General features: G+C 48.3%; 1 protein-coding gene across 1 annotated transcript in view; it reads left to right on the plus strand.

Moving 5' to 3' along the window:
* ptpn22 (protein tyrosine phosphatase non-receptor type 22) overlaps window positions 1-17,225 on the plus strand; it is a 67,585-nt gene that overhangs the window by 32,532 nt on the left and 17,828 nt on the right. Inside the window, exons 12-18 of the mRNA XM_084313295.1 lie at window positions 346-446; window positions 1,514-1,631; window positions 1,764-2,070; window positions 4,469-4,555; window positions 8,082-8,162; window positions 14,519-14,680; window positions 16,348-16,490. Coding sequence (XP_084169421.1) covers window positions 346-446; window positions 1,514-1,631; window positions 1,764-2,070; window positions 4,469-4,555; window positions 8,082-8,162; window positions 14,519-14,680; window positions 16,348-16,490 — 999 coding nt within the window. The remainder of the gene's footprint in view (window positions 1-345; window positions 447-1,513; window positions 1,632-1,763; window positions 2,071-4,468; window positions 4,556-8,081; window positions 8,163-14,518; window positions 14,681-16,347; window positions 16,491-17,225) is intronic.

A 17,225-nucleotide genomic window follows, 5' to 3' on the forward strand; every position in this document is an offset into this window, starting at 1 on the left:
TCAGCTAAATGACTAAATGTATATGATGTGTGCTTTTCTGCTTATTTCTGTGCTGTATGTACAGTACACTCAACGTGACCTCAGTTGTATGTACAGTATGTACAGTATGTACAGTACACTCAACGTGACCGGAGACGAGGGAAACCTCAGCTGCCTTTTTAAGTTTAAATGAAGGTTTGAAATTAAATGAGATTAGTGACTCCGTGTGCCTGTACTGTATGCTTTATTATAACACATATCGACAAGGCACTAAAGCAAAAACACGCATGTCATTTTAGTGCCATGGAATTTACATGAATTTAAATATATATATATATATTAACACTCGTATGTTGAATTGAACAGGAGACCGCAGCCTCTCCTCTCCCAGCGCCCAGTGAGCCGTCCAGCCGCATTGAGGAGGCGGAGTCACAGCATCAGAGGCGGAGTCCAGAGGCACAGAGAAGGTACCTTTTAACCCTTTCACTGCCACACGACAGCCAGTTAACCCTTTCACTGTGACAATACAGAAGGTTAGCCCTTTACTATCACACAACCGACGTCGGTTGTGTGATAGTAAAGGGTTAACCGGCTGTCGTGTGGCAGTGAAAGGGTTAAAGGCCCCACAACATCTAAATAGATGTTTATGTTCTTTTATCACATTATGTATTGCACTGATGGTCACGTATACGCCGGTATCTGTCCCAACAATGACAAAAAAGTTGTTTTGTAGGTAATGGTATTTTAGAGTTTGTAATTTCCTGGAAAACGATTAAAAAAAATATTTGACGAGTCATCCTGCACATGGGGGCGAGTACAAATTTAGCGTCCAATGAAATGCTTTCTGGAATGACATTTACAACACATTGTAAGCTAGCACTCTGCCTCTTTAACTAAGTTGAACAAATGTTCAATGTTAGCTTGCTAGCATCGTTGACTACTGTCAACTCCAATCAATATCCACAACAGATCAGACGTGATCTGTACTTATTTTTTATATAAGTCAGTGCAGAGAATGTTTTTTCGTATAGGTAGGTAGATCCAAATGGCGGATAGCTGTGCGTATTCCCCCTCAATTGATATCCAGAAATCAGCCAGCGGCTTGGACTGAAACACTGCTTTTAAGGTTCGTCGCTTGATTTCCTCGGGGAAATACTTTTTAAACCGTTCAAGAAGGGCTTGGAGGTGAGTTATAGACATCTTCACTGTGTTCATTTTCCTCCATAAATTCATCAAGCTCTGGAAACGTATCAATCCGGCCCATTTATACTCCAGCGCTCGAGTGGGCAGCGAGCTCTCCGTCAGAAACAAGCGCGCCTCGTCCCGCAGCTCCAACAGGTGTCGCGCGCCCTAGCTCTGACGGGCAGTGTGTAGGAAATCCATAGGCTGAATATGATTTATTATCAGCATTTTAGGTCTATTATTTTACATTTCAAAAGCACATCTAAAAATGTCTCTAAAAATGTAAATGGCTATTTAACACGGCACACTTTGAATACTAATAACTAACTAATGTCTCTTCGCTTCTCTTTAGGTGTCCAGGTGTTACAGGGGAGAACGGGCAGATACCCAATCACGTGGCACCGTCAACCTCATGCGCGCTGACGGTGGAGTGTGACGATGTTCCAGATGTTCCAGAATCTGAGACGCCCGCCCCCTCCCCCTCCCCCTCCCCCTCCCCCTCCCCCTCCCCCGCCCCCTCCCCCTACCCTTCAGACCAGCGGAGGGAACAACAGAGATACCACCTCCTCCAGACCCTTCCCCCGGCTCTACCCTCCGCCCAGTACCTCCAGGGGGAACCCAGACTCCCGGAGCCCACAGAGACCTCACCCTCCCTGGGGTGGCAGGCCGGCCAGAGAGCCCCCGGCCCGGAGGAAAGGACGGAGGAGACGGAGGAGATGCCGCCGGCGACTAAACCCCCCGGGCCCCCCCCCGCTGTGGGCTCCATCTGTCTGACCGTGGAGGACCCCTACTTCGATTCCCCGCCGAGCTCCCCCGTTTCTGAGGGGTTCCCCGAGGACCTGGCCCCCTCCAGCCCGTGGGACAACCCCACCTTCCACCCTCTGGAGCCCCCCCCCTCTACCACCTCAGGTCAGGGGGTCATACTGTATCTATCTCTGGAGCCCCCCCCCCTCTACCACCTCAGGTCAGGGGGTCATACTGTATCTATCTCTGGAGCCCCCCCCCCTCTACCACCTCAGGTCAGGGGGTCATACTGTATCTATCTCTGGAGCCCCCCCCCCCCTCTACCACCTCAGGTCAGGGGGTCATACTGTATCTATCTCTGGAGCCCCCCCCCCCCTCTACCACCTCAGGTCAGGGGGTCATACTGTATCTATCTCTGGAGCCCCCCCCCCCCTCTACCACCTCAGGTCAGGGGGTCATACTGTATCTATCTCTGGAGCCCCCCCCCCCTCTACCACCTCAGGTCAGGGGGTCATACTGTATCTATCTCTGGAGCCCCCCCCCCCTCTACCCCCTCAGGTCAGGGGGTCATACTGTATCTATCCCCCCCCCCTCTACCCCCTCAGGTCAGGGGGTCATACTGTATCTATCTCTGGAGCCCCCCCCCCCTCTATCACCTCAGGTCAGGGGGTCATACTGTATCTATCTCTGGAGCCCCCCCCCCCCTCTACCACCTCAGGTCAGGGGGTCATACTGTATCTATCTCTGGAGCCCCCCCCCCCCCTCTACCACCTCAGGTCAGGGGTCATACTGTATCTATCTCTGGAGCCCCCCCCCCTCTAGCACCTCAGGTCAGGGGGTCATACTGTATCTATCTCTGGAGCCCCCCCCCCTCTAGCACCTCAGGTCAGGGGGTCATACTGTATCTATCTCTGGAGCCCCCCCCCCCCTTCTACCACCTCAGGTCAGGGGGTCATACTGTATCTATCTCTGGAGCCCCCCCCCCCCCTCTAGCACCTCAGGTCAGGGGGTCATACTGTATCTATCTCTGGAGCCCCCCCCCCCCTTCTACCACCTCAGGTCAGGGGGTCATACTGTATCTATCTCTGGAGCCCCCCTCCCCCTTCTACCACCTCAGGTCAGGGGGTCATACTGTATCTATCTCTGGAGCCCCCCCCCCCCCTTCTACCACCTCAGGTCAGGGGGTCATACTGTATCTATCGGCCAATGGAACGTCAGCCTCAAAGTATTGTTTTTTATAGTATTGTATTGTTTTAGAATCGCTTCATAAAGAGTTAACGATGAGCAGTGCAGCTGAAGACGGATGATATCCTTTAAATATTCAACACTGTATTGTTATTTTCTACTCTAATTAGTGTATATACCTGACCACGCCGTGCAGACCTGGCATATTCCTGTTTACATTTGTATCATATAATTCTATTCTATTCTATTGTGCTTCTATGTTAACACATTCCCTGCCACGCTTCTATCCATCAATGTATGATCTCTGCCACCACTCTAAGTCTATGGAGATGTTCACCTTCTTTGCAGGGCTATAACTTTTTAAATTGTATTGCTAAATTGACATTACTATGGCCCATTCAACATCGATTATCTATCGTTCAGGATGTAGGAACGTTATACTTTTTCATTCATAGATTCATACGAAAATACCGTCTAGAATATAAGTATGTTTTTATTGTTTTCTGCAGTAATTCCTAGAACGCTAGTTATAGGCCTAAACGCATAATATAGATGATCCATTGCAGTTTATTCGCGATACACGCTATATTAAAAAATCCAACTGAATACGATGCTAAACGTTATGACTCATCATGCGCGGATGAAAGGGGGGGGGGGGGTCATTTATAATTCTGTGATCGTCAGTAAATGCTTTATCTAGTAAGGGTGATATATTGATCAGAGCGGTTTGCATTGAAAAGAATAAACAATCAAGCTGAAAGTAACGTTACTGTCCTCTTACCGTTCGCCGATGAGACTGGAGGAAAAAGATCCCACTTATTTGACGTCGATCGACTAGATCCATTTCCGGTTTGTATGGCGCAATAAACGCCCAAATCATATTGATTATTGAGTTATGGCAGCGATCCATATACACGGATGTGTGTCTAGAGTCCCGCAACAATATGTGACTGCCGGACGGATTTCCCAGATGCACCGAGATCACCAGATCCATTTCCGGTTGTAACTCGCCCGATCATCCACCAGGCGGCGGTATTGAAGCGTTGCACGGTTGTGCAGGCTCCCACTGTCTCAGCAGAGGCTGGGTGGCGGAATTATGAATACCATGGCGAAAAAAGGAAATATGATCTCAATAACGTCGTACGGCGTGGCTTGGCAGAATTCGCATGACCAGCAAACCCGTCGTACAACGTTATTGGCGGTCAATGTGTTAATGTTAGTTTACATTCCATTTAATCTTATTCCGCATAATTTTTTTTTATTCCACCATAGTTGTCTGTCCACAACCAAATCGAATCCCTTGTCTGTGAAAACGACTTGGCAATAAAGACCTTTCTGATTCTGATTCTGATTCTGATTGGTTCATTGTTTCTCTTAGGTCCAGTTCCAAGTCCCTCCCAGGAGGACGCGGCCCCCCCCTTACCTCAGCGGACCCCCGAGTCCTACGTTCTGGCCGCTGACGCAGGTGGGTGTTACCTTTACACCTGGTGGTTCAGGAGGGCGTTACACCTGGTGGTTCAGGAGGGCGTTACACCTGGTGGTTCAGGGTTGTCCTTTAGTTGTCCTCTGGGGTCTTTGGTCTATAGGGAGGTGTAGTGGTTACTTCCTGGTCTATAGGGAGGTGTAGTGGTTACTGCCTGGTCTATAGGGAGGTGTAGTGGTTACTTCCTGGTCTATAGGGAGGTGTAGTGGTTACTTCCTGGTCTATAGGGAGGTGTAGTGGTTACTTCCTGGTCTATAGAGAGGTGTAGTGGTTACTTCCTGGTCTATAGGGAGGTGTAGTGGTTACTTCCTGGTCTATAGGGAGGTGTAGTGGTTACTTCCTGGTCTACAGGGAGGTGTAGTGGTTACTTCCTGGTCTACAGGGAGGTGTAGTGGTTACTTCCTGGTCTATAGGGAGGTGTAGTGGTTACTTCCTGGTCTATAGAGAGGTGTAGTGGTTACTTCCTGGTCTATAGGGAGGTGTAGTGGTTACTTCCTGGTCTATAGGGAGGTGTAGTGGTTACTTCCTGGTCTACAGGGAGGTGTAGTGGTTACTTCCTGGTCTACAGGGAGGTGTAGTGGTTACTTCCTGGTCTATAGAGAGGTGTAGTGGTTACTTCCTGGTCTATAGGGAGGTGGAGTGGTTACTTCCTGGTCTACACGGAGGTGTAGTGGTTACTTCCTGGTCTATAGGGAGGTGTAGTGGTTACTTCCTGGTCTATAGGGAGGTGTAGTGGTTACTTCCTGGTCTATAGGGAGGTGTAGTGGTTACTTCCTGGTCTACAGGGAGGTGTAGTGGTTACTTCCTGGTCTATAGGGAGGTGTAGTGGTTACTTCCTGGTCTATAGGGAGGTGTAGTGGTTACTTCCTGGTCTATATGGAGGTGTAGTGGTTACTTCCTGGTCTATAGAGAGGTGTAGTGGTTACTTCCTGGTCTATAGGGTGGTGTAGTGGTTACTTCCTGGTCTATAGGGAGGTGTAGTGGTTACTTCCTGGTCTATAGGGAGGTGTAGTGGTTACTTCCTGGTCTATAGGGAGGTGTAGTGGTTACTTCCTGGTCTATAGGGAGGTGTAGTGGTTACTTCCTGGTCTATAGGGAGGTGTAGTGGTTACTTCCTGGTCTATAGGGAGGTGTAGTGGTTACTTCCTGGTCTATAGGGAGGTGTAGTGGTTACTTCCTGGTCTACAGGGAGGTGTAGTGGTTACTTCCTGGTCTACAGGGAGGTGTAGTGGTTACTTCCTGGTCTATAGGGAGGTGTAGTGGTTACTTCCTGGTCTATAGAGAGGTGTAGTGGTTACTTCCTGGTCTATAGGGAGGTGTAGTGGTTACTTCCTGGTCTATAGGGAGGTGTAGTGGTTACTTCCTGGTCTACAGGGAGGTGTAGTGGTTACTTCCTGGTCTACAGGGAGGTGTAGTGGTTACTTCCTGGTCTATAGAGAGGTGTAGTGGTTACTTCCTGGTCTATAGGGAGGTGGAGTGGTTACTTCCTGGTCTACACGGAGGTGTAGTGGTTACTTCCTGGTCTATAGGGAGGTGTAGTGGTTACTTCCTGGTCTATAGGGAGGTGTAGTGGTTACTTCCTGGTCTATAGGGAGGTGTAGTGGTTACTTCCTGGTCTATATGAAGGTGTAGTGGTTACTTCCTGGTCTACAGGGAGGTGTAGTGGTTACTTCCTGGTCTATAGGGAGGTGTAGTGGTTACTTCCTGGTCTATAGGGAGGTGTAGTGGTTACTTCCTGGTCTATAGGGAGGTGTAGTGGTTACTTCCTGGTCTATAGGGAGGTGTAGTGGTTACTTCCTGGTCTATAGGGAGGTGTAGTGGTTACTTCCTGGTCTATATGGAGGTGTAGTGGTTACTTCCTGGTCTATAGAGAGGTGTAGTGGTTACTTCCTGGTCTATAGGGTGGTGTAGTGGTTACTTCCTGGTCTATAGGGAGGTGTAGTGGTTACTTCCTGGTCTATAGGGAGGTGTAGTGGTTACTTCCTGGTCTATAGGGAGGTGTAGTGGTTACTTCCTGGTCTATAGGGAGGTGTAGTGGTTACTTCCTGGTCTATAGGGAGGTGTAGTGGTTACTTCCTGGTCTATAGGGAGGTGTAGTGGTTACTTCCTGGTCTATAGGGAGGTGTAGTGGTTACTGCCTGGTCTACAGGGAGGTGTAGTGGTTACTTCCTGGTCTATAGGGAGGTGTAGTGGTTACTTCCTGGTCTATAGGGAGGTGTAGTGGTTACTTCCTGGTCTGTAGGGAGGTGTGGTGGTTACTTCCTGGTCTATAGGGAGGTGTAGTGGTTACTTCCTGGTCTATACGGAGGTGTAGTGGTTACTTCCTGGTCTATAGGGAGGTGTAGTGGTTACTTCCTGGTCTATAGTGAGGTGTAGTGGTTACTTCCTGGTCTATAGGGAGGTGTAGTGGTTACTTCCTGGTCTATAGGGAGGTGTAGTGGTTACTTCCTGGTCTATAGGGAGGTGTAGTGGTTACTTCCTGGTCTATAGGGAGGTGTAGTGGTTACTTCCTGGTCTATAGGGAGGTGTAGTGGTTACTTCCTGGTCTATAGGGAGGTGTAGTGGTTACTTCCTGGTCTATAGGGAGGTGTAGTGGTTACTTCCTGGTCTATAGGGAGGTGTAGTGGTTACTTCCTGGTCTATAGGGAGGTGTAGTGGTTACTTCCTGGTCTATAGGGAGGTGTAGTGGTCACTTCCTGGTCTATAGGGAGGTGTAGTGGTTACTTCCTGGTCTACAGGGAGGTGTAGTGGTTACTTCCTGGTCTATAGGGAGGTGTGCGTCTATACTTTCCGTAGCCGCATTTCTGCAGGACGCTCTCTGATTGGCCGACGCCTGTTTCTACACTGGTTGCTTAGGCACTCTTTCGAAGTAGGTTAAGGTTAGAGTTTGTCTTAGAGCAGGGCGATAGAACGCCAGGTAGTTTGCAGGCTGTTCGACGCGGAAATGGGCAAAGACACAGCTCGTCACGCGATTGGGCAAACATGTCAGTGGCCAATCAAAGAGCGTCAGTCAGTGGCCAATCAGAGAGCGTCCTGCAGAAATGCGGCTACGGAAAGTATAGACGCGGGAGGGGTAGTGGTTACTTCCTGGTCTATTATACCACTAGAACTATTGCACTATTTTCATCTCATGCTATTTTATTGCACTGCTCTTATTCTGTCTATATTTATACTCATTCTATGTCTGCACTTTGTGTTGCTTTTATTTAGTCAGAAAACTCCTAATAGTCTTTTATAGATTTCAAAGTCATAATCAATGATATCGAGGCGAATGCATAAATGCATACCACACATTATCCTGCATAACTGTACAGTACCATACAGTAACAGTGGCTCAGGGCGGTCGTCTGGTAATCGGAAGGTTCCCATTTAGATTCCCGCTCCTCGAAGTGTCCTTGAGCAAGACACTTAACCCCTAAACTGCTCCCGATGAGCAGGGCTGTGGATAAAAGCTGCTCTATAAATGTGGTCCACTAGTAACGACACGTGCTGTGATTCTGTCTCTCAGAGTGGCGCTCAGAACCCTGTGAGGCGTTACGGGTGGTCATCCCCCCTCACTGCGCCGCTGAGGCGCTCGGGCTGATGGGAGGTGAGTCTACGTTACATTAACCTTCTGTAGTGTGGTAGTGAAAGGTTAACCGTCTGTAGTGTGGTAGTGAAAGGTTAACCGTCTGTAGTGTGGTAGTGAAAGGTTAACCTTCTGTAGTGTGGTAGTGAAAGGTTAACAGTCTGTAGTGTGGTAGTGAAAGGGTTAACCTTTTGTAGTGTGGTAGTGAAAGGTTAACAGTCTGTAGTGTGGTAGTGAAAGGGTTAACCTTCTGTAGTGTGGTAGTGAAAGGTTAACCTTCTGTAGTGTGGTAGTGAAAGGTTAACCGTCTGTAGTGTGGTAGTGAAAGGTTAACCTTCTGTAGTGTGGTAGTGAAAGGTTAACCTTCTGTAGTGTGGTAGTGAAAGGTTAACCTTCTGTAGTGTGGTAGTGAAAGGTTAACCTTCTGTAGTGTGGTAGTGAAAGGTTAACCTTCTGTAGTGTGGTAGTGAAAGGTTAACAGTCTGTAGTGTGGTAGTGAAAGGGTTAACCTTTTGTAGTGTGGTAGTGAAAGGTTAACAGTCTGTAGTGTGGTAGTGAAAGGGTTAACCTTCTGTAGTGTGGTAGTGAAAGGTTAACCTTCTGTAGTGTGGTAGTGAAAGGGTTAACCTTCTGTAGTGTGGTAGTGAAAGGGTTAACCTTCTGTAGTGTGGTAGTGAAAGGGTTAACCTTCTGTAGTGTGGTAGTGAAATGTTAACCTTCTGTAGTGTGGTAGTGAAAGGTTAACCTTCTGTAGTGTGGTAGTCAAAGGGTTAACCTTCTGTAGTGTGGTAGTGAAAGGTTAACCTTCTGTAGTGTGGTAGTGAAAGGGTTCTGTATCGTTAGTGGCTTAGCTTGGCATCGCTACTGCACTATCTCGCGTACGTGCACGCGTACTGAATAAACCACAAATGTACCTCTAATACCAGTATTAGTCTGACCACACCCCTCATCAGCTTACCTTCATAAGCAGGTGTGTGGTCACCTGCTCTCCTCCTTCTCGCTTTCACCACAAGGAAGAGGTGCCTCGGTAGATCCCCACACTTGACACCATGATGGAAGAAATTGGATTAGGAACAGCTTGGGAAACAAGGATACGTTGACATCATATCTTTATTTTCTCTCTCACTATTTTCGAGAAAATACGGCGATATTGTCTTCGTACTGGAGTGTCTAGAAGATGATGATCATTCTAAAAACCCTCCACCGGTTTTCGTATTGGGAGCACGCCGCTGCATGCTTCTCAACTGCAGTTCCTTGCTGTGTTTGTTGGGGTGAAACCTGTCAGGCCACAGCTGAACTGTCGGACATGCCGCTGTTGTGAGGAGCGGTGCGTTCCAGGTTGGGTGAGTAGTGTTTGCTGGCGGGCTCCACTTGTCTGTTAGTGCTATGGGGGCTACTTGACAAAGTTTATGGAAACCGGCCCCAGGCTAGGGTCCTTTGTTTAGCCGCCTAGGCGACAGAAGGCCTTGGTCTGGCGACCATTATAGTTTTAACTAGTGGGCCGCGACCATTGACACTGGTGATCCCTGTGTGTTCTGGACGAGTGGATTCTCTCTGTCACCGTGTTAAGACCCCATCTTTCATATCCAAATGAGAGTATTCCTTCACGAGGGGATATGTGCATGTAATGTGCGATAGCGGCAGATTCATGTTCAAAGTCAGCTATACAGGCCAGTTGGTACTGTGCTGATTCCGCCGGACGTGGTAATGTCACCGTTGTGAAGCGGTGTTGACGTCTTGTTTTCTCTTTTCTCTTAAAAAGTGAGGAGGGTTCAGAACGGCGGCCTGTCTGGGTGAGTGTTATGTCATTGTTTACATGTTCATAGCTTACGGTTAGCCGGTCAGTGGCCTGGCGCGGGGTAGTTTAGCTTCTCGCGCGCCGCCGGGAGCTCGTTTCTGATCGCGTGCGTCGTTAGATCGGCGTCTCGCGAGCGGAAGCAATAGCACCCGAACGGTTGGAGCAGCCGTTAGCTTGATGCTATTCTGTTGAACGTGCTTTGATTTTAACATGTTTTACACTCTTGACCACGACGTCATCCTTGACAGGGGATGTTCGTCGACCCTACCTGAGCCTAGACGGGGATTGCGTCAACAAAGAGGACTGTAGCGACTGGTGGAGCGGCGACGCTGCCCGGGTCGACCAACACAGGACGGCTGTGTTCTACGGTGTCTTGTGACTGCACTTCGCTGGTCTGCGTTCCGGGTAGGTACGGGGTTGGCCAGACCTCATAACACGTCTTCTGGTTTTACCTTGCTAAATGTATTGTGAATAACGGTGTTTTTTCCCAAAACGTGTGTTGTTGCAGTGCATTTGGGATACGTTGCGGGTTGTGTGTGAGCTGTTTTTGTCACTGGCAGTTAGCTTCTCCGTGCAGATCGTGATGTATTGATCTGGTTGTTGTGTGAGAAACATCATGGTGTTTATGTGTACCGTGTACTCACTACTAAGGCAACTAACCTATGAAGCTATGCTTGGTGACAAGTGAGTAAAAGAATGTTCTTTCTCAGACTGTAATGACAATGAACAGTGAGTTCACACATTAACAGGTTTTCCTGTTTTAACTGGCCGTATTGAGGGTAAAATAGGAGGATTGTGTTTTTCCCCCCCGGTTCCCTGGGGACTTTATCACCTCCTATCAGACATGTTGTGCATTAATTGTGTCTTTTGTGTGGTAGGGATACGATGTGACTCTTAGCTTGATTGCTGAGGTTGTGCTAAATCTGCTGGAGAAACTTGTTTCCTAAAGGGAAATTGGTTTGGTTGCTGTCATGTGTGCTTAGCAAGGCCTGTGGTCGATACTAATCAAGAATGATGTATTCTCTCATTGTGAAAAAAACGGCGTTCCTCTGTTGAGTGTTTTTGCCATTTTTTGTAGGTGATGATGGGTTGTGTGTGTCATGTGACCTACAACTGGGTTGTACTGGCCACAGAAGCACATGTGTATGTTGGACCGGGGTTCTTAGAGCCTTCTCTATTCTGTGTTTTTCCTTAGTAAAAATCAGATAGCAGGTTAGCTCATGCGCTGTGTGGAGCTGTGAAACGCTTCATAGGGCTGACTATGACTGTGTCATATTCTCTTTTTGTCGTTACGTCGTATCATGGGTGTGGGGTCGTAAAGGGGTGAACTGGTAACCTTTCCTCTCCCCATTGTTCTGTCGGTCAGGGGTACACCCCCTGTCCTTCAAGGTTCCCGTCACGTGGCGGTTCGGCACGTTACGGGGGGGGGGGGGGGGGGGGGAGGGAGTTCCTGGTCCCACGGCCTGGTATATTGGGCGTGTGCACCGCAGGAATTCCCCCGCCATAGAGTACGTCACTGTGCGCGTCTCTGTTGGTAGGACTTCCGTGTGCTGTTCAGGTCCATGTGATGGATCTGTTTTCAGGGGGGGTGGTCAGGGCTCCTCCTCACCAAGCGCCTATTCAGGCCTTCTGTGAGTTCGGACTCCTTCTTCCATGTGGGGAAGCCTCCATCAGAGTACAGAGCCTTCCTCCTCAGATTGTCAAAGTGAGTGGACCCTCTAGAAGGGTCCTTTTCTATTGTATGTATATTCGATTCAATTCGTTTATTGAGTGTGTATGGGTTCGGTGCCTCTTCCCCGGAGGCCCTAAAACCAGTTTTTTACATGGCTCAAGGTGCAATATATTCTTTTCAATCTGTACAGCTCGCGTGGGAAGTCTCTCTGGGGATCCCCGTCTCTTTCCTATGGGAGGGTGGTGGGATGTAAAAATGTGAACATTTTTTACCCCGGCTGTGTAGACTGGGATACATACTGTTGATGCTTCCTTCTTTCTATTCCAGAAGTGTTGGAGTTAGGGAGTGTCACACCCCTCTTGTCGTTCCCCTGGGCGCCTTGGGGATTCAATGACAGGTCTAAATAGCCTGTTCATTGATGGGGGTGTGTCCCGACGCACGTATAGTGCTAGCTCGCTGTAAACAGGCGATTGACTGGCACGCCTTGGTTGCTTGTGGTTGAAACAGCGTTTTTATAAAGCAACTGAGATGGGGGTTTTTCCTCTTCCGGCGACCACATCCCATGACCTGGGTGGGTTGTCGACGGATTCTCGTTCATGTCTGGGGGATGATGACGGGATGGATCTGAACATATGTAGTGGGGTCTCACGCCCTTGGGGTGGGCCACCAGGCGCGGTTCGTCCGAACGTCTGGGTGGCGCCTTCTTTTCATGTTAAGATCAACACGCATATCTGCCCTTCTCCTGGAGTAGGCATGTCGGCGTGGTTAGGGCACGGGACTGGTTCTGGTCACGCTGGTCCAGATCAGTTGAACCCGTTGTCCGCCGGGGATGCAGATCTGCTGTTCTGGTACCCTGAGGGACTTGGGCTTTTTTCAGGGGGAAAAATGCCAGGTCGGTCTGGGTGTCACAGGGTTAAGCGCTATGGAGACCCTGGTTGGGTATGTTTTTACTCAGCACTGTCGTCATGGCTTACAGCCATGCCATTCTGTACGCGCTCGATCTCGTCGGATCTTGGCCGCTACACAGGTTGGTCCTGGTTAGTACTTGGTTGGGAGACCGCCGGGGAATACCGGGTACGGTGTGCTTAGGGGCTGGTTCTCCATTATTTTTCGCTCCTCTCTCACGCATGGCGAAGAGGGGCCTGTGGGGGTGGTTTTTTGACCTCCTCTGGTGACCCTGTGCTTCCCGTACCGCCAGGCCCGGTCCGAAGTGATGTTTGCGACCCGTAGGCCTGGGTTAACCCTTTTTGGAAACTGAAACACTTGTACTGCGGTATAGCCGGTGTATACCCGCAGGTGTGTTTTGGAGTTTTTTCTTGAGGGGTTATAGGAACAACCGCCGCATTGGGTAACACCGAGGTGGTTGATTCCCTGGTGTGTTGGAGCAGTGTCAACTCCCGGGTTCACCGTTTGAGGGTGCCCCTGCACGTTCATGACGTCTGCCAATCGTGTCAGCCTTCTCTGCCTCGACCCCTCTGGGTGGGGGTTGTTAAATGGAGGCTTGGTCATGCAACACCGCCAGCTTACGCTCCTTCCGCCGGGGCGGCTGTGTTCAGCTGTCCCCTCTGGCGCCTGTCTCGTCCGCAGTCTCCAGGCTAGGGTTAACAGCCTGTTGCCTGGTTTTTCCCCGGTGCGCTGCCTGCTTCCGTTGGTTAACCTTTTTTGTGTGCTTACGGCCATGCTGACTGCCTATTCTGCAGGGTCAGTGTGCCAGGCGGTGTACTATTGGGGGGACGGGGCCCGCTCGGCTTACGGCCATACCGACCTGAACACGCCCGGTCTCGTCCGATCTCGGAAGCTGGGCAGGTTCTGGCCTGGTTGGTTCCGCCTGGGAATACCAGGTGCAGTAACTGAGGGGCCTTTGTCCGAATACGCTGGCGATGTGGGGGGCGGGGCACTACGTGCCCGCCTGGTGGGGTCTTGATGCTGGCATCATGGACTTCTCCGGGCCCCCATTCCAGGGAGTCCAGTCCTTTTGGTGGGTCTGGGTCTTCCTTCGTGCTCCGCTGCTACGGCCTTGCCACGGGGTTGGGTTTGCCCTTGACCCCGTGATTCTGGGGGCAGTAACGAGGTTGTTCCTCCGTTCGTTCCCGGGTGGCATGCGGGTTGTGCGTGTGTGTAGTCGTGGGGTCAAGCCACGGTCTGCTCACCCTGTGCGTTGAGTTGCTTGAGTGCCTCTTCGCACGGTCGGGTCCGTCGCCCTCCCGTGACGTCCCTAATAGGGGGGCTACCCTCCATTAGGGGGGGTCGGGGGGGCTCGGCCCTCCCTGTTCTGATGGTTTTGGGGGGCTGTCAGCGGGGTGTATTTGTCAGCCAAGTGGCTCCGCTTGGCCTCCCTTGTGCAGTAGCGATGCCAAGCTAAGCCACTAACGATACAGAACGTTAGGTTATGACTATAACCAAGTTCTGTTAGTTAGGGGCGATGCTTGGCATCGGACGCCGCTGCAGCCCTTGTCCTCACCTTGTGGTGAAAGCTTGGGAAGGAGGAGAACAGGTGAACACACACCTGCTTATGAAGGTAAGCTGATGAGGGGTGTGGTCAGACTAATACTGGTATTAGAGGTACATTTGTGGTTTATTCAGTACGCGTGCACGTACGCGAGATAGTGCAGTAGCGATGCCAAGCATCGCCCCTAACTAACAGAACTTGGTTATAGTCATAACCTAACGTTAACCTTCTGTAGTGTGGTAGTGAAAGGTTAACCTTCTGTAGTGTGGTAGTGAAAGGGTTAACCTTCTGTAGTGTGGTAGTGAAAGGGTTAACCTTCTGTAGTGTGGTAGTGAAATGTTAACCTTATGTAGTGTGGTAGTGAAAGGTTAACCTTCTGTAGTGTGGTAGTGAAAGGGTTACAACATATTGATGCCATTGAACCATGACGGTGATTTCAGCAGCTTCTCCAGTTTCAGGAAGCCCTCCGTCTCCTGTGCCCCCTCCGTCTCCTGTGCCCCCTCCGTCTCCTGTGCCCCCTCCGTCTCCTGTGCCCCCTCCGTCTCCTGTGCCCCCTCCGTCTCCTGTGCCCCCTCTGCCGGAGCGCACCCCCGAGTCCTTTGAACTGGCCATTGATGAAGGTAGATACCACTGCAGATCAAAAAACAATTGTTTATACAAATGTAAAGGTGCTATAGAGTATATATAGGGTAGTGCTGTCAGGCGATTAAAAAAAGTTATCTAATTAATTACAGGATTTGTAATTAATTAATCTAATTAATAGCATTTTAATCGCATAACCATTTTAGGCCTGATATTTTATATTCTATAATCATATTTCAAATTGCATGTGTCCAGATGGCAGAATTCAGTACTGTATCTACAAAACCTTCTGTTTAATCATCTACCATTTATTCATTTGCTTAGATTTTTCAGGTCTGGTACATTTGAGCATGGTGTTATTCACAGTCAAAGATGAAAAAGAATTGAATTGATATTCTCATTTGGTTCATTACAATTTACTCAAGCCTAGTAACAGACACAGTGTTTCTGACTCTGGGAACACATTCCCTGAGATCCATAGATGTCCCTAGAATCAGATACCAAGAACATGCAAATGGACCATATTAAAAAAGACTGTAAATGTTTATTCTACGTTCTTATGGAATGAATGAGATTAAAAAAAAAAAAAAACTCTCGATGGTCATTGTGTTTAAAAGGTTAAGATCTGTACATTTATGCATATGTATTGGGAATGTCCCCCTGTTAAGATATTCTGGGAAGAAGTAACCACACAATTATCAGAACTTTTGTTTCTGACCATACCTGTACTGCCTTCGGTATTGTTGCTGAATGATGTCTCTCAGTTATCACACTCAGTACATGTTAAGAGGCTAATCTTGTCCAGTCTTACGGCTGCTAAAAAGTTAATAGCATCACGCTGGATTCAACCGGATAAAATGTGCCTGAAGGTATGGATTCTTACCTATCTAGATGTGATTTATTTAGAGATATCTACCGCACAAATTCTAGGTGTTAATGAAGCCAACATAGCAATTTGGTCAGATATGGTGGAGAAGATAAAGCACAGCATTTGAATGAGTAATCCTTGGTGTTGAACGAAATGGTGGTTACTGTCCAAGGGGGGTCTTGAGGGGGGGGGGGGGGGTGGGGGGGAAGGAGAAAGGAAGGGTGCAGAAGAGCTAGCAAGAGCATTTGTATGTATTGTAGTGTATCGTAATTATTATGTATATATCCTTTAATCTACATTTATTTTGATTTAAATACTGGACTATCATAGTCCTATGATTTATTGTGGATTTTTACTTTTAATGTTTGTGTGTCTAGTTTTATGTCATGTCAAAAAATTGAAAATAAAAAATGTTAAAAAAAAATATATATATATATATATATATTTGAATTAATTTTCATAACGTGATAATTTGCTGTGTAATTAATTAATCTAATTAACGCAATAAACTGACAGCCCTAATAACTGGATGTCGCACTAACTAGAGCACCAGCATGTCATGTGTCCAGTGCGTTCCACGTGGGGAGATACCTGCAACATGGACACAACAACATTCATGTTGGACCCGCAAAAACATTATCAATGATTCATTAATCAATACTTTTTGGGGGGGGGGGGGGAGTTCTGTGGATCTATTTTATTTAAATTATTATTATTATTATTATTATTATTATTATTATTATTATTATTATTATTATTATTATTATTATTATTATTATTATTATTATTATATAAATGATGACTGATTATTGATGACTCTGACTCTTTGTCACGTAGCCCCTGTGGAGCAGGCGCTCGGGGTCGAGCCAGGGGTCAAGCCAGGGGTCAACCTGAACAGAATAGGGACGTCGTCAGAATGGTCCGGCAGCTCCCTGGATGCCGCGCCGCAGGCAGAGACCAGAGCCTGGACCAGGAGTAAGGTGAGCGGCCTCTCAACCCTGACCCTGACCCTGACCCTGACCCATCCGGCCCAGAGGATGTGGTTAAGAGTGTTTCTACATGTGACTCAGCGACTGGAGAAAGTGAGCGGGAGAGAGAGTGCTCTTTAGTGACACACACACACACACACACACACACACACACACACACACACACACACACACACACACACACACACACACACACACACACACACACACACACACACACACACACACACACACACACACACACACACACACACACACACACACACACACACACACACACAGACACAGGCACACACACACACACACACACACACACACACACAGACACAGGCACACACACACACACACACACACACACACAGACACACACACACACACACACACACAGACACAGGCACACACACACACACACACACACACCAGTGGCGGCTCTGCCACTAGGGGCGCAAGGGCGCCGCCCCCCCTTCAGGCCCTGCCTGGTTATATGAGAGTAGAACAAGAAAAAGTATCTTTTTGTTTTTTGTTTTATAGCCCTATAAATAATATAAACATGTTTAAAATGAATAATATTTACTCATTTTAAGTATGTTTGTATTTCCAATGCACAATATAACGTTATTATCTCAAATAAAAAAACACTCGTTTTCCTGAGCAGGAAGTGACATCACGTTTTTTTTATTTTTTTTTATTTTTTCGTATTTCTCGGCCCGGGCTATAAGCGATAGC

This window comes from Notolepis coatsorum, assembly GCF_963971535.1.
Source record: "Notolepis coatsorum genome assembly, chromosome: 4".
NCBI lineage: Eukaryota > Metazoa > Chordata > Actinopteri > Aulopiformes > Paralepididae > Notolepis > Notolepis coatsorum.